Raw genomic sequence first — 24,952 nt, 5'->3', positions numbered from 1 at the left:
CTAGGAATTCCAGGACTCAGTTTCCCCTTTGAGCCTCCTTTAGCGACGAAAGTTTGAAGCCCCACGTATCGCGACTCTCGCGCACACCACCCTTCTTGGGTTCAGGGACGGGGAACCGCCCCCGGAAGTACTTCCCCTTAAAGGCTGGGGTCTGCCGGAAGTGGCGCAGCGGCAAGGAGGGGCTCTTCATCCAGTCCGGCAGTTGAAGCTCGGCGTTCGGGTTACCACTGCAGCGACGCCCCCTGGTCCCACAGATACCACTGCTGCTCCCGCCCTTTCGCTCCTTGGCCGCGCAATGGGCACCCGCGACGACGAATACGACTACCTCTTTAAAGGTGAGGCCATGGGCTCTCGCACTCTACACAGTCCCCGTTCGGGGACCCGGGACACTCTCGGCGGAGGTGCCGGCCACCCCTGCACTGATAGAGGCCTGCCTCAGCCCTTCCTTTTTGTGCGGTTCCGTCTCCTACCCAGCTCAGCTTCTCCCCTCCTCAGACAAGGGTCCCCATCACATGCCGCTCTCTGAGCGACCTCTCCGTGGGCCTTGGCTGGCCTCAGAGCCCCTCCCTGCGTGTCCTTCCCCTGGCGGACTGCCTTCTCGCATATCGTCGAATTCCTTTCCCCGGGTTCTGCGGCCCCGCCGCCCCTCCCACCATCTCTCTTTTCGGGTGTAGCGCCCCCTCCCCCTCAGCGTACACCTTTCCCGGCTGGCGTCCTCTCCCGAAGCCCCTCTGACGGGTTCTTCGCTTCCCTCTTGGCCTTGCCTTCGGTGCAGACTTCCACTACAGGTCTTTTCTTATCTGCCCACTTTCCCCGCTCGAGCGAGCCTCTCTTCTGCATCTCTTCTCCCCTCGTTCGGCCCCCCCTCTAAGCTTCTCCCATCCCGGGTCTAGGACCCGGTAAAATCTGAGGGGGCCAGGGGCCCCCACCCCCACCCCCACCCTCCGCCCCGCGGTTCTCGCGGTCCTTGCGGTCCTTAACCTTCTCTGACCGCTCCCTCCCCCACTCCCCATTTGGCAACTCTCTCTACCTTCCCTCCCCAGATCGTGTTTAGAGCTCTCTTGTCTCCGTTGCGACCCGGGTGGTGGGAGGGTAAGAGGGATCGCCCATCACCCAGTGGCGCGCTTGTCGCAGTGACCCGGCAGGCTGACATTACTTCCCACCTAGCCTTTTATTTTCTTGCTCTCCCTACTCAGTGGCACACAACCCGGGATAACTCTACTCGGTTCGCGAGAAGAGGTTGCGGATGGGTGGTGGCTGTTATCCTTGCCAGACCTGAAGGCCCGGTTCCTGAGCAGGAAAGGTTGTGCGCTGCACAAATACTAGCTTGGTTTATCTCTATGGACGGGTTGCTTCCTGCTGCAACACTGGGAGGATCCAACAGGAAGGGAAGAGCCCTAGTTGGCCACATACCTTTCCCCAAAGGTTGGGGGTAAGAGGAAGTTGTGTGCTCTTTAGGTCACATTAAATATTTATTATAAGGTACGGAAACATGTAGTGCCCTTGGATAGAACATATCGGAGGATCAGGGTTGGTTAGAAAGAATTGCTTATTGGTTTAGTCCGGAAGGAATCCAATTTTTTTTTTTCAATCAACGAAGATAAAGGGTACATTTTTCAATGAGAAGAGAGTACAGTAGATGCTTTTTTTGTTCAGTGAATGTACTCTCACTCTGATGCTCTTTCTCTGCTCCTGAATTGGGAAGGTAGCCATCAGTAGTGTGCCGAACAAAGATCATTACCACTGAGGAAGAAGCCATTGCTATTAAAGCTTTACTGTGGAGGGTGGAGTTTAAAGAATGTTAAGCATGGTGACTGTTTCTGTCTTTGCCATTGGGTGCTAAGAATGATTGACTAAACCAAGCAGGAAAGATTTCTTTGCTTTCCCAATACTTTGCAAATCTTGTTATACTAGCCTGCTGTTGTACTCTTGTCATCTCTTACGCCTCTGACCCAGAATATTCTATCGTATAGGGTGAATACTTTTGGTATCCTCCCTCCACCGGGTGCTTTAAAGTACTTTCAGGATACTTAGTTCATTTTACAAATACAAAACTGAGACCTGGATTACAAAAAGTATACTACAGCATACGTATTGCCGAAGGTATCTGAGATGATGTGAAATTATTTGAATCTCTTGAGACTTTGGGGTTAAAGGGAGGTTTGTGTTTTAAAATATGGTATAATGGTAGTGTGCCTTTATAAAGGCTGTCTTTGAAGTAATTAATGCAGAACAAGATAGACCGTCAGGGTATTTCTCCTGTTTGGTTTGAACTTGAATGTTGGTTATACAAGGTCCTTTTATTTTTTAACAAAGAATATTAAAATATTCTGAATTGGCCTAAAGTATTTCAGCTTTTTGATTAGACCATCCTTCTAGCAGCGATTGAGAGCACCGAGCTTTGGAATTACGTAGATTTCAGTTTAGATCCTGACTCAGGTCTTATATTTACTATGTGACCTTGGAAAAGTTAACTTTTCTGAGTCTCAGTTCTCTCATTTATATAAAGGAAAATACCTGCCTCTTAAGATTGTTGTGAGAATTAAATGAGACTATTTGTAAAATTTTAACCATAAGGACTCAATAAATGGTAATAATGTGAAAGAAGTTACTGTGGTTTTGTCAGTTTTTTTTTTTTTTTTTTTTTTTTTTTTGAGACAGGGTCTCGCTCTGTCCCCCAGGCTGGAGTGCAGTGGCACAATCAAGGCTCACTGCAGTCTCGGCCTCCTCAGGCTCAGGTGACCCTCCCACCTCAGCTTCCCTAGCTACTCTCTACCTCCTAGGAGTAGCTGAGACTACAGGAGTGCAGCACCACGTCCAGCTAATTTTTTTTTTTTTTGTAAAGACAGGGTTTTGCCATGTTGCCCAGGCTGGTCTCGCACTCCTGGACTTAAGCAATCCACCTGCCTCAGCCCCCTCAAGTGCTGGGATTATAGGCTTGAGCCACTGTGCCTGGCCTTTGTCGGTTTTTTGAACCTTAAATGTAGGTTCAATTACAAGAGCGTTTAAATATTATTAAAGAAACATAAAACTGGGAACTTCTAATGCCTTTTATGTTTCCATGGGTTATGGTTTCATTTTGTTGTGCATTTTGCTGTTTAAGATAGGGTGTTAAAAATTCTGCTGAGGAGGATTTCTACCTTTTTTTTTTTTTGAGACGAAATTTCGCTCTTGTTGCCCAGGCTGAAGCGCAATGATGCGATCTCGGCTCACTGCAACTTCTGCCTCCTGGGTTCAAGCGATTGTCCTGCCTCAGTCTCCTGAGTAGCTGGGATTACAGGCATGCACCACCACGCCCGGCTAATTTTGTATTTTTAGTAGAGACGAGGTTTCTCCATGTTGGTCAGGCTGGTTTCGAACTCCTGATCTCAGGTGATCCACCTGCCTGGGCCTCCCAAAGCGCTGGGATTACTGGCATGAGCCACCGTGTCTGGCCAGATTTCTAATTTTTTAAAGCTCTTACAGGATATGAGTCACTGTTTTCTGTTTTGTTTTTTTTTTTTTTAACTTCAATGCTGATTATTTAGCCAATTTCTTATTTATACAAGTATCCTGCTTTAAAGTGAAGAATGATTTTATTTTAAAATAGCTTTATTGTACAGAGATTTATTCACTGAGATGGACTGCAGCTGTTTGCCTAGCAAATGCAATGGTTGAGAGAATTGGAGTTAGTTTGTAACTAACAAGTTGAAAATAAAGGGATATTTTGATTAATAGGGGATGGAGTGGTCTAAATAGGAATGTAATGTGGGACGAGCAGTACAATTATTCTAAATTATGTATTTGTTCTTAACGTTAACCTTTATTTAAGCCCAATAGTGAGACTTTTGGTGGGAGGGAATTAGTTTTATTTTATTTAAACTTTTTATTTTTAAAACTTTAATTCTGTAAGTATTTACAAACAATGTGGTTAAGGCCCTGTGGGACATAAGTAAGCATCAATCATAATTTCTATTTACAAATATTGTGTGGTAGGCACCAATCCAAAGTTACATTTTCTAAAAATACGTGGGTACATAGTCTATTGCTTAAGACATTTTCTTTTCAATCACATTGGAGGTCAGTAGTAATTAACCGTCAGCTGATTGTCAGTAGAAATTATCATGGGAACTTTGCTGTCTTGCATCTTGTTAGTAGTTTTTCTTTCACAAGTTTTGGTTGAGCAACTCAGATTCTCCTGAATCTGGAAAAACTTGTCTAGACTTGAGCCTTATTGTTTGCATTATATATATAACTATATATATATATATATATATATATATTTTTTTTTTTTTTTTTTTTTTGGCAGGGTCTCCCTCTGTTGCTCAGGCTGGAGTGCCATGGCACAGTCATAGCCCACTGCAGCCTCAAATTCCTGTGCTCAAGAAATCCTCCTGCCTCAGCCTCCCAAGTAGCTGGAACTGCAGATATACTCCACCGTGCCTGGCTTTTTTTTTTTTTTTAAAGACTATCCTACTTACAGAAATAAAAATTTCTTTTTTGTGGAGATAGGGTCTCCCTACATTGCCCAGGCTGGTCTCAAACTCCTGGGCTCAAGGGATCCTCCCACTTTGGCCTCCCAGAGTGCTGAGATTACAGGCATGAGCCACTGTGTCCCACCTTGAATGCATTGTATATTAAAAACTTTTGAGGAGGTTGGACTATATGAATATAGTTGAAAGAATAGAAATGTCTCCAAATTTATGAAAACCAGAATGAAAATTACCAGTTATTCTTTCAGGTGGTAACTTTCAGGGTTGAAGTACTGTCTTTGATGAATTGTATTTTGGTCCAGTAAATTAGTTTGCAAGAGAAAGTATAAAACTAAATGTAGTTGAAGAAGCAGAAATTTTTAATTAAACGATGGATAATTAATATGTATATTCTGTTTTTATGCATTTAGCAGCTTGATATTTAGTATTAGGTATTTGCGATGATACTCAAATATGGCAGATGTCTAGCTGATAGCTTTTTTTTTTTTTTGAGACGGAGTTTCACTCTTGTTGCCCAGGCTAGAGTGCAATGGCGTGATTTCGGCTCACTGCAACCTCTGCCTCCAGGTTCAAGTGATTCTCCTGCCTCAGCATCCTGAGTAGCTGGGACTACAGGCATGCGCCACCACACCTGACTAATTTTGTGTTTTTAGTAGAGACGAGGTTTCTCCATGTTGGTCAGGCTGGTCTCGAACTCCCAACCTCAGGTGATCCACCCTCCTTGGCCTCCCAAAGTGCTGGGATTACAGGCATGAGCCACTGCACCTGGCCTAGTTGAGATGACTTTTTAAAACATTCATGAATTTTGAGTTATTTTCAGATTAGGGTGCTTTTTTAATAGTGTTAACATTAATTGGTTACATTAAGAAAAAAGTTCCCTTACTATCTTTATGATGGCATAAGGAGTTGAGATTGGTGAGATAATTAACATAATCATTAAAAGTGGAGGTCAAAAGGGAGGAAACCTAAACTTAAAAGTGCTGGAGTTGGCCAGGCATGGTGGCCTATGCCTGTAATCCCAGTACTTTGGGAGGCCAAGGCAAGTGGATCTTTTGAGTCCAGGAGTTTGAGACCCAGCCTGGACGACATGGCAAAACCACATCTCTACAGAAAATACAAAAAATTAGCTGAGTGTGTTGGCATGTGCCTATAGTTCCAGCTACTTAGGAGGCTGAGGTGGGAGGATCCTCTGAGCCTGGGAAGTCTCGGCTGCAGTGGGCCCTGTTTGTGCCACTGCACTCCAGTCTGGGCGACAGTGAGACCCTGTCTCAAAAAAAGAAAGAAAGAAAGTACTGGAAGGTTTTTTTTTTTTTTTTTTTGAGACAAGGTCTGGCTCTATTGCCCTAGCTAGAGTATAGTGGCTCACGATCCAGGCTCACCGCAATCTCTGCCTCCCAGGCTCAAGCCATTCTCCCACCTCAGCCTCCTGAGTAGTTGGGACTACAGGCATGCACCACCATGCCTGTCTAATTTTTTTTGTTTGTATTTAGTTATGTATTTTTTTGTATTTAATTTTTTTCGTATAAGTGATTCAAAGGCCATTTCCTTAGCAAACATCCAGCCTTTGTACTAAGAAGCAACAGTGAATGTATCCTATTAATAGTAGACTATTAACCGAAACTGAAATTTGACTTCATATCCAGAATGGTGGACCTTGGAAACTAATATATCAACTAACCATCCTATAAAATTGAAAGTGTATTGCTTTTGTACATCACTTTAATAACTTTGACATTTTCTTCTGATAGCAAATAAAAGCATGTATATGTTTGCCATAGCACCTTTGACACCCTCTAGTTGACTCTTTAGTTAGAAATAACCACTCTTTGTGCTGTGTTGAATTCACTGTCTTCTGAATGATTTCTTGCTGAATCAGCTGACTGAGGAAGCCAGAAAGATATGCATTTGATAATGTACTCTGTCCAAGACTGTCCAGAGGCCAGCTTGTATCCGCTCCTGTGGCAAGGAGGGAGTGTGTAATGGACTGTCTTTGCCCTCTGACCAGAGTGTAGTGAGCTTTTAGTTTTTACCGTTCTTTCCACTCGTACCACCAAATCTCAGTCTCTTTAGTAAGGAATGGTCTTATTCCTTGGCCTTATTTTTGTATGTTTGATTTTCTAGTCCTGATGTCTAAATCAATTAACTAGTTTAGATAGATAAGAAGAAGTCTTAGTAGTCAAAAGTAGGAACGAATATAATGTTTCCTGAAATGCTGATACCAATTTTACAAAGGAAAAAATGTCAAGCTCAGATTCTGTAAACCTGTGAACTCATTTTGAACTTTAAATTCAGATAGAAAATACCTTAAAACGGCCGGGCGCGGTGGCTCAAGCCTGTAATCCCAGCACTTTGGGAGGCCGAGACGTGCGGATCACGAGGTCAGGAGGTTGAGACCATCCTGACTAACATGGTGAAACCCCGTCTCTACTAAACAATACAAAAAACTAGCTGGGCGAGGTGGCGGGCGCCTGTAGTCCCAGCTACACGGGAGGCTGAGGCAGGAGAATGGCGTAAACCTGGGAGGCGGAGCTTGCAGTGAGCTGAGATCTAGCCACTGCACTCCAGCCCGGGCGACAGAGCAAGACTCCGTCTCAAAAAAAAAAAAAAAAAAAAGAAAATACCTTAAAACAACTTAACTGCTTATTTCTCCATTGTTTTTGAAATTCTTAAGTGTAATACCACTTTGGGTGAAAAAGAATCTCCATGTATCAACTTAGTAAGTAAACTGCTGCCTATAGAAATCACAGGAAGAAAATTCATCTAATCAAGACCTATTTTCCAAAAAATCATGGAGTCATAAGTGAAAGTGTATGCCCTCCTTGCTTTTATTTTCATTTTTATTTTTATTTTATTTTATTTTATTTTATTTTATTTTATTTTATTTTTTGAGACAGAGTCTCGGTGTGTCGTCCAGGCTGGATTGCGGTGGCACACTCTCGGCCTTCTGCAACCTATTTCCTGGGTTCAAGCTGTTCTCATGCCTCAGGCCCACAGGTAGTTGGGATTACAGGCACCCACCACCATGCCTGGCTAAGTTTTGTATTTTTATAGAGATGGGGTTTTCACCATGTTGGCCAGACTGGTCTCGAACTCTTGGCCTCCCAAAATGCTGAGATTACAGGCGTGAGCCACCACGCCTGGCACTTGGTTTGGTTTTGACTCACAGTATGTCAGAATTATTAGTTTCCTAGTACCCCTGTTTATCTTTAGTGGGGTGGGTTTTTTGGTAGAGGGGTCTTTAACTTTGAACCAATCTGATGAATGCAACTATTAAAGGTCGTTTTAGTTTCTGTGATCTGTATGGTGAAGTTTATAAACCCTGTGCCTCATATGTTAAATGTTTTTCATTTTGTCTAGGTCTGAGTCCTGAGATCATACTCAGTCTTTGATGAAACGAAGTATATTCATTTTGTCCTTCCCTAACCACTAACAGCCTTTGTTGTTTTCATGTCTGATACATTACATTTTAATATCATAAATTGTTCATTTAGTTTAGTATTTATCTTTGAAGTTATCTTCTAAAGTAGTAAGATTGGCATAGCATTGATGGTAATTAATGCCTGTCATCAGTGCGAAGTGCATCTGTGATTAAAACTGCATGTTTAAGATAGGGTACTGTATCTGTGCTAAGCAGATGATGTGTGGAAGTCATACAGGTAGAAACAGGTTGAAAAGAATAAATCGATTTTATTGATTGGTAACTGGTCAAGAACATGGGGTTCAACCCCCTGCCCCCATTCCTTTTAAAAAATCATATACCTTATTTTTCTTGCTTTATTTACTCTGAAGCCAAACTTCTTTGTGTTGAAAGCATAGTGGTATTCTGAATGTGTTTGCCTCATTCATCTGACATTAAGTTCTTTGTCTTTCCAGTTGTCCTTATTGGAGATTCTGGCGTTGGAAAGAGTAATCTCCTGTCTCGATTTACTCGAAATGAGTTTAATCTGGAAAGCAAGAGCACCATTGGAGTAGAGTTTGCAACAAGAAGCATCCAGGTTGATGGAAAAACAATAAAGGCACAGATATGGGACACAGCAGGGCAAGAGCGATACCGAGCTATAACATCAGCGTAAGTCTCACAGTTTTTAAGTTCTGTGAAATGGGTTGCCAATGAGTGAATTAGCTGACTTTTGGTGTTGGAAAAAGAACTCTTTTTTCCTTTTAAGAATTCTAGTATTAGGAATCCTTAGAAATTTATTTATAAGTATGTTTTTAAAACTCATAATCCATATTTTGAGTTCTTCCTGGTGTTTGCTTCCATCTTGTGGTTGTTTTCTGATATTAAATATGTTTCTGTTTTCAGATATTATCGTGGAGCTGTAGGTGCCTTATTGGTTTATGACATTGCTAAACATCTCACATACGAAAATGTAGAGCGGTGGCTGAAAGAACTGAGAGATCATGCTGATAGTAACATTGTTATCATGCTTGTGGGCAATAAGAGTGATCTGCGTCATCTCAGGGCAGTTCCTACAGATGAAGCAAGAGCTTTTGCAGGTTAGTGATAGGAATTCCATGATATTTCTTACCATTGTGTCTTGTGGTTTTGATACCTTTCCCATGAGAGTAATAGGTTATAATAGTTTCCGAAAGGTAAACATGAATGCTTAGCAAGAATTGTTTTGAAAGTTTGTGATGACTGTATAGCTTTTTTGCTTTGAGTCATTAAAACAGGAATTTTTTTTGCCAAAAAATGAATATAAACATTGTGTATCCTGTCTCTTTTTCTGTTATGTTTCTGGGTTTACAAAGGCTGCTGTACATGAGCTCTGTGTGAGTGAAAGGTAAAGGCTCAGAGTGTCAGGGACCAATAGGGATGCAGCTGCTTAGGAGCTGTAACTTTTTGGCTTCATAAAGAATTCACATGTCTCTTGCCCCTGTTCTGGTAGGGACAGCATGCCAGAAGACAACATTGTGCATTTGTGGCTAGTGAAAGTCTTGCCTTTGCTCTAATGCTGATGCTGTGGATAAACTTTCTGTAACAGTTTTTTTAATTTCCCATGCAAGAATAGCTTTATTGTAAGTAATATAGCTACAACATTCTGAATACTATAGCCAATGTGGTTGATGGAGAGGATAGCAAGAGGTGGAAATAGCTGGCCACTGGATACATTTTTACCACATTTTAAGTGGTGTCATTCATTACTAGTGAGTAGTATTTAGATGTAATAAGTATTTATTTTAATTAAGGAGCCAATTGACATTTTCTCTTTTTTTTGTTTTTTTGTTTTTGTTTTTTTTTGAGAGCCAGGATCTCACTCTGTCATCCAGTCTGGAGTGGAGTGGCACAATCAAGGCTCACTGCAGCCTTGACCTCCTGGGCTCAAGTGATCTTCCACCTCAGCCTCCTAAGTAGCTGGGACTACGGGTGTGTGCTACCACACTCAGCTAATTTTTTGTATTTTTTGTAGAGACGGAGTTTTGCCATTTTGCCCAGACTGGTCTTGAACTCCTAGGCTCAAGCAATCCGCCTGCCTTGGCCTGCCAAAGTCCTGGGATTACAGGAGTGAGCCACCATGCCCAGCCCTCTCACTATTATTTTTAATCTATTAATGTGTAAATATTAATGTGCAAGTAGGGTTGAGCATGGTGGCTCATGCCTGTAATCTCAGCATTTTGGGAGACTGAGGCAGGAGAAATGCTTGAGGCCAGGAGTTCGAGACCAGGCTGGGCAGCATAGTGAGATCTGCATCTCTACTTAAATAAAGAAATAATAAAGTAAGTAAATAAAGTGTAAATAGAATGGTTCCCTTACTGTCTCATAAGTTGAGGAGGTCTTAAGTTTTAAAAAGTTCTATTATTTTTCCTTTTGAGGGCTTGAGTATATCCTATTCCTTGTTTTAAAACTTGACAATACTGAAATTTTTGTGTCTCCCCACAGAAAAGAATGGTTTGTCGTTCATTGAGACTTCTGCTCTAGACTCTACAAATGTAGAAGCTGCTTTTCAGACAATTTTAACAGGTAAGACTTGCATTTTCAGATTACACCAGTAGGAACTAGAAGTTTTAGGAAGGTAATTTAAACAAACTAATCAGCAACTAAACTATCTATCAGCCGAGAATGAGTATCATTTGAGAGCTACTCTGGCAAAAGCTGTTTAGAGTGCAAAATTAACTACAACCCTTGCTCACTGACCTTCAGTTGTCCTAATTCATCTGATTTATAGTGGGAAAAATACTTGGAAAATAATTCATTCACTTCCATGATTACTTCAGTTCAGGTATTAACATTCTTCATGGTCACAAACACAAAGTAATGTTTAAATGTACTTTTATAAGGTAAATATTGAGATCCCAGCTATAGAAAGATATAAATGCCCTTTTGAAATTTAGTAAAGAAAAAGCTAGGGAAAAAACATATTTTTAAAAATTATAGTGACAAAATAAAATTCTTCTGTGATACAGAAGAAAGGTATCACTTGTGTATTCTGTATTGTACCATGGGAGATAATTGGTAGATAAAATCAGCCAATGATTGCATATAGAAAAGTTTTAAAAAGTAGTGGGAAAGAGATGGAGTTCATGCTGATTTGGAATGTGAATGACCAGGTCAGCCTCTGAGGTAAGAAGTGTTCACTCATATTTATCGTGAAGCTATTAAAATAACCAGATTATTAGTGAGATAGTCTTAATCTTCTAATGAGTACTTTGATGGGTTGTTTTTAAATACTTTTAAATTGTATATTACTTTTAAGAACTCATGATTTAAAATGTCTTAATATGTAGTACAGTTTTACGTGGCATTGTTCTAAAAAGTCTATACAGAGGTATGATTAAATGGGTTTCCAATTATAATATAACAAGTTTTGATTTATTGTTTGTATGCAGCCCCTGTATTAGAGATTAACAGATTTTAACTTTAACATATTCTTTTACTGTAAAAATGTAAGTGTAAAGTCAAAGAGGTAAGATTTGGAAGCCTGACTTGGGTTCTAGTCCTGGCTCCTCCACTTACTATTAGTTCTACAATCTTAGGCAAGTTACCTAACCCTTCTAGGCCTTAATTTCTCCATCTATAAAATTCATACATATTTTGAGGAGTTTTGTTATTTCCTTTTTGAGAGAAGGCTTATATTTATGAAATCTTCTGATAGGATTTGACTTGACTTTTGTGACCTAAAGGTTTTTGTCTCGGTAACCCTTAGCAAAGAATGGTTTGTCACTGCCCTAGACTTCAAAAACGAGTACCTGTAAAGTACTCATTTTGATACTGTAAAGTACTTATCTATCCCTGGTATATAGAGAACAGTTGGTAAATTAGTAGCTAAATAGCAATTAAGGCATGAGAAAATTGGTGATTTATGTACCTATTTTATTATAATTGTTTTCTGCTATCAGAATAGTGCTGGGGTTGGATAAACAGTCTTTGGAACACAGTAGCTTTCCTTTAGAACGTTCTCTGTCAAAGTTTCACTGATTGTTTTAAGCAAGTAAGAGTTGATTAAATATGCAGTATGTCTGCAAGTCCTTGTTTTCTTTATATCCATTTGTGTGGATTTTATTAAGTCAACATGTAGAGTGCTAGATTGAGACCCAGGAGTTCTAGGGCATTACATCTTTATCACTTTGCTTCTACTCCCTGTTTAAAGTCATTGAACCTCCCTGCTCCTCAGAGTCATAGTCTTAAAACATGTGAATTAAATTACCTTAAAGATCTGTGAGCATTTTAAGGCCTCAGAAAATCTCATCTGAAAAAACTTTTTAGACAGTCCTCATTGTTGGAACATTTTTTATGTTGTATCAAATCTCCTCTGCTATAATTCTGACCCATTTATTCTGATATTAAGTGAAGATGAGCTCAAGTCTTCCATCTGCAGTTAAGTATTTTATGCATCATTTTGTAACATTGAACTTCTGATCCGCTCAAACGTGAACTAGTCAGTACTTAAAATTGAGCCCTTTTGTCTTTAAAGATGAGAGCCAGGCATGTTGATGCATGCCTGTAATCCCAGCATTTTGGGAGGCTGAGGCAGGCGGATCGCTTGAGCTCAAACGTCCTAACACCTGTAGAACAACACAGATGTCTGTTGCCACATGCAGTGATCTCAAAAGTTCAAAACCAGCCTGGGCAACATGGTGAAATCCTGTCTCTAAAAAAAAAAAAAAAAATTAGCTGGGCATGGTGGTGTGTGCACCTGTAGTCCCAGCTGAGGTGGGAGGATTTCTTCAGCCTGGGAGGTTTAGGCTGCAGTGAGCTGAGATCATGCCACTGCACTCCAGCCTTCGTAGCAGAGTGAGATCCTGTCTCAAAAAAAAAAAAAAGATGAATGTATGGTTACTTTTCTTAAAATTCACTCTAGATTGAACTTTTGTTACAGCTTAATTGTTGCTTGAAAGCAAAGAAGACTTTAGTTTCACTTGCTACCACTTTTCCTTTCTGTATTCACTATTTCCTCAGCTTCCTGCATAAATCTCACTGTTGGTCTGTAGGATCAGAGATCACTGCATGTGCAGCAGACATCTGTGTTGTTCTGCAGGTGTTAGGATGTTTGTTCTAAACATTCTTCCTCCTGTATGCCAGTGGAAGTGTGAATGCATAGAGAAAACAGTAAAGAGAATAGTAACTATTGCACTTGATTCTGCCTTAAATGTTAACAGTCTTAAGGGAGTATTTATGTTGTATTTTGATATTGCTGAAAGAAAAACAAGCTTTAAAATTTTTAAAAATTGAGATGGGGCCCAGTCTGATCTTGAATTCCTGAGCTCAAGCCATCTGCTTGCCTTGGCCTCCCAAAGTGCTGGGATTATAGGCATGAGCCACCACACCCAGCCAAAAATTTTAAGTTGTGAAATTATATATCAGAAAATTTACATTGTTACTTCAGAGTTAATTGTGTTGTTGGTTTCAGAATAGACCCACGGCATTCTTGACACCCATGAATTTGAAAGTGACTCCATGAGATGATTTTGCTTGATGGTATTTTTTAGAGGTAGTTTACTAGTAGGAGAGTGAGACTGGTAGATTGCTCTGCCTCTGAATTTCAGTGCAGCTTTGTCTTTTCTCAGGTTCACTAAAGGATGTTTTTAATGCATACCTTTTACTTTTTGCTTTTAACTTTGCATTTTCACAGTTTCAAATTTAAAGAGATTGAAATAATAGTAAAAAGAATTTGCAAATATCCTTCACCCATATTCTTCAGATGTTAATATTTTACCACATCTGCTTTATCCTTTCTCTTCTCTCTAAATATATACATATTTTTTTTTGGCACCATGTGAGATTAAGTGGCAGACATGATGACCCTCATCCTTGAGTATTTTTCAGTGTATATTTTGTAAAAACAAGGATATTCTCTTTTATAGCCACAGTATAATTATCAAAATCAGAGAGATAATAGTGCCACATCAATGTTTAATTACAGACCTTATTCAGATTTTGCCACTTGTTCCAGTAATACCCGTATTAGTCAAAGAAAGTCCAAGATAAGGTCATGTGTTTCATTTAGCAGTCATATCTCTTTAGTCTCCTCTAATCTCGAACAGTTCCTCAATCTTTTGTTTATTGACCTTGACATTTTTGAAGGGTACAATCCAGTTATTTTGTTGTGTACCTCATTTTGGGTTTTTCTGATTTTTTTCTCACGATTAAACTCAGGTTATACACTTTTGGCAGGAACACCACAGAAGTGTTCTCAGTGCACCATATCAGCAGGTTTGTGATAATTGGATGTCTTATTAATTACTAGTGATGTTAACTTTGACCACTTGGTTAAGGTGATGTCTGCTAGATTTCTGCATGTAATTAATATGTCCAGGATATCTTTTTAGTATAAAGGCTACATTCTTTTTTTTTTCCCCTGAGTCTTGCCCTGTCAGGCAAGAAGTCTACCTCCTAGGTTCAAGCAATTCTCGTGTCTCAGCCTCCCGGGTAGCTGGGATCATAGGCCTGAGCCACCATGCCCTTCTAGTTTTGTATTTTAAGTACAGATGAGTTTTTACCATGTTGCAGGCTGGTCTCTAACTCCTGACCTCACGTGATCCGCCTGCCTTGGCCTCCTAAAGTGCTGAGATTACAGGTGTGAGCCACCGCCTGGCCTTACTCTACTTTTGGTATATCAGAAAATTTCCATTAAAAAATGTTAAAGAAAGAGAGATGTATTAACTGAATTACTACATTTTTCAAAATTAAGAACTAATTTCTCAGAAGTTGAAAAACAGTAAGAAGTAGTCAACTGAATATGTAAACTAACAAAAACAGACAGCAAGAGTATCTTAGATTCTTTTGTGGGGGAAGGGGAGTGGCTAAAATTTACGTCTGAGAAGGTTGACGGTTCAAATGTGAAGAGGCATTAAGGAAAGACAACTAGGATACAATAAAGACAGGCTACTAAAATTAAAATTAAAAAAAAAGGATATGTAATCTTTATTTAGATTTTGTTTCAATGAAAAAGGATGGGATGGGAGTGTGCCAAGGCTAAAGAGAAGGATTTACCCTTCAGTCATTCAGTCAGATGAGTGGCTAAGGAATAAAGAATTAACTTCATCTTTAAGTTTCCCCTCTGATCTCAAACTGGGAGCCTCTTCTTTTTTCAAGTGTAAATTGTGTGTGTAAATTAAGATGAAATATGTGACCCACTGTAAGTTTTAACTTCTTTATAAATTGTTTTAAAGATTAAATTAGGGGAACCAAAACAAAAAAGTTCTTACATAAAAAAACAAATATATGTAAAACTGGAAGAGAGGGAAAGGCAGACTTCTCAAAGAACATAGAGAAGTAAATAATTAAAGAGATCTCATTACAAAGCAAGAAATTTGAGCAGTGTTGGTGTCTGCAAGCATACTGTTTTTTAGAAATGGATTACTGCTGCATTTACTCCAGTTACCAAAAAGGATGTCTGCTAGTAAAAATGCCACCAAAGCAATAAAGAGTGATTGGCTTTAAGAGGTTCCACAAGTAATTTACATACTTAAATCTCTTGTGGCTGGGTGTGTCATTAAAAAAAAAAACAACAACAGAAACCTGATAAGAAAGTAGGAAGCAGGTAACTTCTAGCTTTCTGATTAGAGAAGGTTATTTCATTGGGAGTTTTGTGGCGGTGGGGGTAGGAACTTGCTACACTAGATCTATTTCCCTCTTTCAAAGGCATGTTCTCCTTTAAAACCAAATGAATATACCAATTCCTATGCAGTACCCCACCCCCCCCACCGTTTTTTTGTTTTTGTTTCTTTTTTGGAGAGGGGGTCTCGCTCTGTCCCCAGGCTGGAGTGCTGTGGTGCAGTCTCAACCTCACTGCTTACTGAGTGAGACTGTCTTAAAAAAAAAAAAAAAAAAGAGGCATTCTCCTACATAATCACAATACCATATGTTGTATCCAAGAAATTTAACATTTATACAGTTTTTTTTTTTTGCTTTGTTTTGTTTTGTTTTGTTTTTTTGAGACAGAGTCTGCTCTGTTGCCCAGGCTGGAGGGCAGTGGTGCTATCTCACTGCAACCTCCCCTACTGGGACAAGCGATTCTCCTGCCTCAGCCTCCCAAGTAGCTGAGACTACAGGCGGTGCCACCACACCTGGCTGATTTTTTTTTTTTTTTTGTATTTTTAGTAGAGACGGGGTTTCACCGTGTTTGCCAGGATGGTCTTGATCTCCTGACCTCGTGATCTGCCCACCTTGGCCTCCCAAAGTGCTGGGATTACAGGCATGAGCCACCTCGCCTGGCCCATTTATACAGTTTTTAATGTGCAATCCATATTCATATTTATTCAATATACTAATAATGTCCTTTTTAGATTTGTTTTTTAATTAAAAATTCAATATCCATTTAAAGATCACATGTATAGGAGCCAAGGGAAATGTCCCTATTGGCCTCTGAAGGTTTGCTGAAAGCTATCTGATATAGCTTTGGACCTTCCTTTTTTTTTTTTTTTTTTTTTTTTGAGACGGAGTCTTGCTCTGTCGCCCAGGCTGGAGTGCAGTGGCTCACTGCAAGCTCCGCCGCCTCCCGGGTTCACACCATTCTCCTTCCTCAGCCTCCGGAGAAGCTGGGACTACAGGCGCCCGCCACCATGCCCGGCTAATTTTTTTGTATTTTTGGTAGAGACGGGGTTTCACTGTGTTTGCCAGGATGGTCTCAATTTCGTGACCTCGTGATCTGCCCGTCTTGGCCTCCCAAAGTGCTGGGATTACAGGCGTGAGCCACCACACCTGGCTGTGCTTTGGACCTCTCACAGGGTCCAAACGATAGGTAGAGGTTAGGAAGAAAAAGAATCCTGCTGTATCATTTTTATATCCTTTACATTTCTTTTGTAGGAGAACTAAATAGAAACCTCTGAAAGTTTGCTGGAAAATCAACTCACAAAAGGCAGATTAATTGGAGAAAAGGCATACGAAATTTATTAACATGTACACGGGCAGAACCAGAGAGATGACCCACCTCCTGATGGGATTCAGAAGTTTATGCCATTCTGGCAAAACAGGTTATGGGAAGGAGGAGAAAAGGAATTCTGTTGAGGGGATTACTGGGGAGGATGAATGGATCAGTGGACAGAAATTAATTGGTACATTGTCTCGTGAAAGAGTCTGATTAAGTGTGGTTACATTCTTGGTCTTACAGGGAGGGGAAGAAAAAACAATTGTTCCTTTTGGTGGGTCTGGATCTTAGGCAGGTGAAGGAACTTCAGCTTCATCCTGTGCTGGGGAGAGAGGATGAGGAGTGGGAGAAGGTCAGAGAGACCTTGAGACTTCTTTAGTTCAGCATATCAAAGTGCCATTTTGGAGTATGGGTTTCTGAGCCTCAACAGATGGATTTGTTTTGTATCTGAGATGTTGAATAGAGTAGCCACAGGTTACTATTGAGTGCTTGAAATATGGCTAGTTAGATGAAGAATTGGATTTTAAATTTTATTTAATTAAAATACGTGGCTACTCTGTTGGATAGCACAAATTTAGAACATTTATCCCCATCTTAGTCTGGATTTATCTCATTATTTCCTCATGATTAAATTAGTTTTAAATATTTTTGGCAGGAATACATGGTGTCCTTCATAGGAATATATTGTGTCTTTCCTAGTACATCATATTAGGAGGCTAATTGTGTTAATTTGACACATTTTTAGAATTATCTTGCTTTTTGAGAGTAGTTTTTTTGGAGGGACAACTGGGAGAGTAAACAAAAATAAGGTACATTCTCTGTTCTTAAGGACTTTATAATCTAGTCAGAGGGAACAACTTTTAGGCAGTGCAGTATAAGACCAAATGTGTTACATACAGATACTTATTGTGGAGGAATTTAGTGACATTCATGTAGTTATTTATCACAACACATATTATATGTTGCAGTACAGCAGTAAGGCAGACACAGTTTTGATCCTTACAGAGTTTAACATTTAATAAAAAAGGCAGACACTAAATTATTTTTGGTAAGTGTCATGAAAGAAAAATAGAGTTTACATATAACATCTTAAGTTGCCTGTTTTGTATCATTCTTTAATTACAATTTAAGTTTTGTTCAGGAGGTCACTGATAAACACATTATCTTTTTTTCCCTTCCAAGAATCCATTGGGATTTTAGCATGTTTATTAAGTTGTACTCTACCAAACGTGTCTGATAGTGCAAATTTATTTATTTTTTTGTGTGGTACAATGTCATTGTGTGTAGGCAATTTTTGTTTGTTTTTTTTTTTTTGTTTTGTTTTTTGGGGTAAAGGTAGACTGAAAATACTCTTATGGTTTACTTCGAATCCTTAAATCCATAAACTATGTAATCCTATTGCTTTACCTCTTTTATTTATTTATTTATTTATTTTTTGAGACGGAGTCTTGTTCTGTTGCCCAGGCTGGAGTGCAGTAGTGTGATCTCGGCTCACCACAACCTCTGCCTCCCGGCTTCAAGTGATTCTCCTGCCTCAGCCTCCTGAGTAGCTGGGATTACAGGCACCCGCCATCATGCCTGACTAATTTTTGTATTTCTAAAGAGACAGGGTTTCACCATGTTGGTCAGGCTGGTCTTGAACTACTGACCTCAGGTGATGTGCCTGGCCTGGTTGACCTTTTTAAGGTCTCTTTAAACAGAGATTTATTTGACTAGTGAACCTTTCCCTCTGAAATGGAAAAACCTTTGTTTCTTTTCTTACCCCAAGGGCAGTTGTTAAAGGGTTGAATCTAATCAGTGACTGTTTGAAAATAAAACTTTAAATTTATATATTCTCTGTTCAGTTTCCTTATGGTCTTTGATGCAAATATATCTCCTACCTCTATGTATCTTTTATCCTAACTATGATAGGTTTATTCACACTAAGTATTGTGGTTTCTTTTTTCCTTCAGAGATTTACCGCATTGTTTCTCAGAAGCAAATGTCAGACAGACGTGAAAATGACATGTCTCCAAGCAACAATGTGGTTCCTATTCATGTTCCACCAACCACTGAAAACAAGCCAAAGGTGCAGTGCTGTCAGAACATCTAAGGCATTTCTCTTCTCCCCTAGAAGGCTGTGTATAGTCCATTTCCCAGGTCTGAGATTTAAATATATTTGTAATTCTTGTGTCACTTTTGTGTTTTATTACTTATGAATTTTTCCATGTCCTAAGTCCTTTGATTTTAGCTTTATAAAATCATCCACTTGTCCCGAATGACTGCAGCTTTTTTTCATGCTATGGCTTCACTAGCCTTAGTTTAATAAACTGAATGTTTGGATTCCTCAATTATTGTTTACTTTTTATCATGGAAGCCTGTCACTGTATGTAGGACATAATAGAACTTGATCACTTGAAGCTCAGACCTATTGGTCTTGATCAAATCAAACTAAGAAGACCTTATAAATAAGCTACCATTTTGCCACAGAGCAGCTTATCGGTAATACACTCTTCTCTCAGTGCAATGTATATTTCCACAAATATAAGAATTGCCCTATAAACATAGCAGGATTTTGAGAGCTTGAAAATTTTCCATTATCTGGACATGAATTTCTAAAATGCCTTAATAGGTTTATGTAGTTGAGTAAATTTTGTTTTTTAATTTTTGTAAGCATCAAAGTTGATTAGAGAGGGGGGCACTTTTTCTGGAGAATTCTCTCAGTAAACACAAAAGATTGTTACGGTTTCATTAGTAGTATGGTTATGGGGCCGTAAGTTAAACAGTGCTGCCTGGCAGGCTGGGAACTGGAGGGACTTGTGGAATTCCATCTCAGGTGCCTCTGTTGCAATGATCAGGCAGCCCAAAAGATTTAAATGATCTATAATAATTTCCAAACAGTAGATTATGTGGCCTTTTATTGCTCAGGCAATAACTGGTTTAATGCTGGTAGTGTCAAATTTTGAAGTGTTAATTTTGTCTTAAAACCTTCCAGTAAGTGAAATGCAACCTAGTTTTATCACCATATCCACCAGCAGGCATGGATAATTATTTTAACAATGCTAATATTTGAGTTTTGCAGTATATTATGGAATATAGTCCAGTTAAATCTTTGGTTTCAGTATGTCTGAAGAATACAGTGAGAGGTTAATTTTTGCTCAAGTGGTACCACTTAAAGGCATGTATTCTTTTAGTATGTAAAATGAAATAGTACCTTGAGTTTAAATAGAATGCATTTTAGGCATTGTAGAGACCTGAAATAGTTTTCTTCCACTACATTGTTGAAATCAATGAAGCAATTAGTTTCTCATTCAGAAATGTGCACACTAATATTTAGTTTTGCTTTCTCGTGGATAATATTAAGCACTTACTCTGCAGTTTCCTGGAAGTGGTGTGTCAACTGCAGTGATACTATTCAGGATGGTGGGAAATCCCCTAAAATATGTATGTGTGGGCTTGCTTAGATTACTATATTTCATAGTTAATCTTTTGTCTCTTGCAGTGCTCATGATGTGTGGGGCACACGGAAGGCATTGCTGTAGTCAGTCATTTTGGTTTTCTTCTATAGCCATTTTATTATTTTAGTGTATTGGTTATGAAGATAATATTATCTGTTTGTAAATTGCTACTTTGTATTTTATGCATGCTCTGTAATTTGAATTTTTTTTTTTTTTTTTTTTTTTTAGTTATTGATTTGGAATATATTCACATTCTAATAAACAGTTATAGGGGGATTATTTCTTATGTTGTCAGATTACATTTTTCCTTTGAGTGCTTTGGATGCAGCCGTGGAATCCTGATGTAAAAGCATAGGTTCTTGCATTAGTGAGTAAACATTGAATTGGGAGCATCAGTATGTGAATTCAGCTTTGATTTTAGACCTGCAGTTCAATTATGTTTTTCTTGGAAAAAGTATGTCCAAAAACATTAGGAAAGTAGTGTGTACTTTCATATATAACAGAGTCACCAGACCCAGGAAAAGAATCCATCTCTATTTTATTGAAAGTTGGTGGTAAATTTTTTACAAAGTAAGGAGAAAGGAGAAAAACTAAATAGTGAATTGAAAATGAATAAAGTAACTTAGAATTTTTACCCAACTGTAGACTTAAATGTTTCTTTAGGTATGGTTGGATCTTGGGAGAATTCCAGGAAATATTAGGTATTAGAAAGTGACTTCAATTGCATTTCAACAGGTGTCTTTGTTCTGAGTAGTATCTAAGGAGACAAACGCTCGAGCAAGAAACAATACATTTTTAAATATTTTGACAATTCAGGGCTTACGGCAGTTTAGAAGTATTTTGCTACTTGACCTTGATTTTCAGTTATTTTAACTTTGAATTTTAAAAAATTTTTTATTGATTTATTTTTTTTGAGATGGAGTCTTGCTCTGTCGCCCAGGCTGGAGTGCAGTGGCGCGATCTCCGCTCACTGCAAGCTTCACCTCCCCTCCCAGGTTCATCCCATTCTGCATCAGCCTCTTGAGTAGCTGGGACTACAGGCTCCTGCCATCACGCCCGGCTTATTTTTTGTATTTTTAGTAGAGATGGGGTTTCGCCATGTTAGCCAGGATGGTCTCGATCTCCTGACCTCGTGATCCGTCCGCCTCGGCCTCCCAAATTGCTGGGATTAAAGGCGTGAGCCACCATGCCCAGCCTTGAATTTTTTTTTTAACTTGTTATATAGTCTTCTGAATAGGTAGTTAGCCATGGTGCCTTGATTTAATCTTACGTCATTGTTCTCAAATGCCATGATTTCTCTTTAATAGTAGTTGTCATTATGTAAGGGTAAGTTATTGCACATTGCATTGAATATGCTAAATTGTAATTATAAGAAGAGGTGCCAGCTAGTGACCTTACATCAGTGATCTTTTAAGTTCTGAAGGGTTCTGCAGAAAGTTAGACTTCTTGAATTTGGGTTGCCCATCAGAGCTGGTCACATTTCTTTGATCATTGAGAAAATGAATATCTTAATTTTTGTCTTTGCTGACTTGTATTTATAAAATACAAATGCTTTTAGTGGGTTTGAGCTATTGTGATAATCTCTTCCATCTACCTTAGAGAAGAAGCTGTACTACTTAGTTTTGGCCAACACCGGAAGCAAAATAATTCAAAGGCTGGGTGGATAATTAAGAACTTATTCTAACCTGTTAGGTTTCAATTTAGGGGGCTTGCTTTGTTTAACAGAGGAAAAAAATATAAATTGATTTTCTGATGTCTCACAAATATCAGAAACCTGGAAAACAAAACAAAAAATGAATTTTGTAAAAGGTTATGTATGACTTCCATTTGCTGTATAAAAAAATGAACAAAGATTGTGAAAGGATCCTCTTCCACTACATCATTTAATAGGTTAGCAGAACAGATAGCTATGACACTAGCGCCAGAGAGAGATTTTTCTTCTGGTTGAGTGGAGCTGGTGCCACGCCCCTTTCTGGTATTTGACAGGTCTTTCCCACTCACCTATACAATGTGCCAAGTAAACTGGAGTTGTCATTCTAATGTTTTAAAGAATGATTGGTTCCCCCCAAACTGTAGGAGGTTGATGGTAACAATAAAGTGATACAAAATGTTAATGTCATTATAACTTATGTAAGGGAGACCATTAGGCTGAGAATCAATATGATTGAGGTTATCTATTCTCCTGAAAAGTGAATTGGAGAATAAAGAAAGAATATTTGAAAGGATGTTGTGTACTAGGCAATATACTTGCATATATTAGAAAATATGGTAAACTGTGGGTTAAAAGAGTGAAAGTAGCTGGTATGATAGAGCACTGGACTGAGTAACGAAGAGTTTGTAGTCATGGCTCTTGTGGTCATTTCATTTTTGAGCCTCACATTCTTCCAATTAATGAGAGTACCAGATTAGATAAATTCTGGGGATTCATCCCAACTCTAACTCTGTAATTCTCTGAATGAACTCTCTCTTCTATTAAAGCCAAATTATTAACATTTTAACTCAAATTTAAATTTAATAGAGAAGTCAAAATGAGGTATACACTTTGTGGAATGTTTTTGGTCTTATCACAATAACCTGATTAAAATGGTACCTTTATTTCCATGTTTACTCCTTTAAATAGGATGAAAGCTTTCAGAACATTTATTTGCAAAATGACTGTCAATATCAATAATATGCATCAAAGTACCATATATGCTAAGGGGGAGGAGCACTTGATGGGCTGCTATATTAACTGTAAATTGAGAACTGCTTGTTTTATGGCTTTTGCTGTTAAAAAAAAACTGCTGGCTTTTAATACATACTTTAAAATATACTCATGTCTGGGAGAGAACTTTTAAAAACATTTTGTGTTTAATTTTTAAAAAATTATTTCTTTAATAGGAATCTACAAGAAGGTAGATCAGTCCACAGGCTAGCTATCCAGTAGAACCGGTGATTAAATCCAGGTGTACCGGTTTATGTGTGCATGTACATGACATACATGGTATTTTGGGGTTGTTGATATGGTGATCTAATTAATAGTCAAAACATTATTTGAATTCAATTCTTTGACATTTATTAATTATAGGATAGTTTCTGACACAGGTGTGAGCACAAAATATTATGTATATTGGCTAACTGCTGTGTTACCAGTACCAGTGATGGTCGTGAGAATTAGCAGCCAACAGGATTCCTTTACTGTGTTTTGAGTCAGTGGAACTTAACCTTGCTCCAAACCACAAAATCTCAGATCTTTTTAACTCTCATCCCAATGAATAATGTACTGTTTTTAGCGCCTAATCCCCTGTTGACAACCTGTAATCTCTCAGCATACCGTTTTCTAAGGTATCTCTAGGGAAGTGGGTACCTCCTTGTCATATCTTTTAAGAAGTTGCTGACCATTGTACTAGCTTCTGTGGCAAAGTGTTTCATCATATGGGCCGAAGAATACTGTAGAAGATCATGCCTGAGATGGGACAATCTGGGAAGTCCCAAGAAGCAACACTTTCCATAGGCTGTCTTTGATGTGAAACCGATTCTGGAGGAGGCAGTTGGGGTCCTCATTTACTAGTTTTGGTTTACATTAGAGTGGATGCTTAAATAACAGTACCGTACTTTGTACAGTCCCCATGCTTTCTCTTACCCAAGGATCTGGAAGGCCATCTGCTAGACTGGACAGTGGCTTGGGAAGCAGAAGGTGGAATGCGGAGGGAATCTGACAACTGAAGCTAAAGACCAGAGCGTCCACTTTCTGTGGGTTTGGATTAGAGCATTGTTTATTCTTTCTAGCTCTGCAAGCCCAGGGAAGAAAATACATAATCAGCACCCCACTAATCACCAGGGCTCTCCATTTATCTCTCCCCTTTGGTAATCACTACATTGTAAGAGCCACAAGGGCAGAGAACATGCTTTTTTCATACAGGTTGAGCATCCCTAATCCAAAAATTCAAAATGCTTTAAAATTGAAAATGTGAGCACTCACATGATGTCATAGTTGGAAAGTTTCACACCTGACCTCGTGACAGGTCACAGTCAAAACGCAGGCACGCCACACACGGTTTATTCAGTGTTCCCGCATAGGTGTACAGTAACCTTTCAATGAAAACAGCGTTGTAGGTGGAGACTGAAAGCCAGCTATTGGTGGTGGTGGTGGTGGTTTAACTGCTGGTACAGATACTCTGGTGATGCTACTGTGCTGCTTAGTTACCCTGAACACATTCTTTTTCCCTGTATTAATGATACATCATATTTTGTAAATACTAGTGTGAATGTGTGAATAAGTGTAAGAAAATGAATTGCTTATTGGTAGCATAGAAATTCACAGTCAGGAATGATGGTGTTGCAAACCACCACAGATTGTCCACATGGGTGGCTGAGACAGTGACACCTTTGCTTTCTGATGGTTCAATACACACAAACTTTATTTCATGCACAAAATTATTTAAAATATTGTATAAAATTACCTTTAGGCTATGTGTACAAGGTGAATATGAAATGTAAAATGAATTGCATGTTTAAATTGGGTCCCATCCCAAAGATAGCTCATTATGTATATGCAGATATTCCAAAATTTGAAAAAAATCCCAAATTTGAAACACTTCTGGTCCCAAGCATTTTGGATAGGGGATACTCAACCTGTATTTACATTCATAGTATCTATCTCCCCCTCCCCTTGACAATTCCATGTCAGGACAATTGGGGGGGCCATCTAAAAGAGTGAGAGGGCTAATCTTAGGGTTCATTCTGGTGTACCTTG

The 24,952-nt window shown here is 39.1% G+C and overlaps 1 protein-coding gene across 1 annotated transcript; it reads left to right on the top strand.

The window, feature by feature from the left end:
- RAB11A (RAB11A, member RAS oncogene family) lies at window positions 1-20,496 on the top strand. Its single transcript, XM_010363594.2, has 5 exons — window positions 1-335; window positions 8,346-8,541; window positions 8,776-8,969; window positions 10,354-10,434; window positions 18,733-20,496. The coding sequence occupies exons 1-5, from the start codon at window positions 296-298 to the stop codon at window positions 18,870-18,872; spliced, it is 651 nt and encodes a 216-aa protein (XP_010361896.1). The 5' UTR covers window positions 1-295; the 3' UTR covers window positions 18,873-20,496.
- The last annotated feature ends 4,456 nt before the right edge of the window (window positions 20,497-24,952 follow it).

The sequence above is a fragment of the Rhinopithecus roxellana genome, chromosome 5 (genome assembly GCF_007565055.1).
Source record: "Rhinopithecus roxellana isolate Shanxi Qingling chromosome 5, ASM756505v1, whole genome shotgun sequence".
Taxonomy (NCBI): Eukaryota; Metazoa; Chordata; class Mammalia; order Primates; family Cercopithecidae; genus Rhinopithecus; species Rhinopithecus roxellana.
This window is presented reverse-complemented; position numbering and strand designations above follow the sequence as displayed.

Coding starts and splice junctions, on each gene's coding strand:
- RAB11A (XM_010363594.2), top strand. CDS start 296: ATGGGCACCCGCGACGACGAATACGACTACCTCTTTAAAG. Junction 336..8,345: donor ATACGACTACCTCTTTAAAG/GTGAGGCCATGG, acceptor TTGTCTTTCCAG/TTGTCCTTATTGGAGATTCT. Junction 8,970..10,353: donor TGAAGCAAGAGCTTTTGCAG/GTTAGTGATAGG, acceptor GTCTCCCCACAG/AAAAGAATGGTTTGTCGTTC.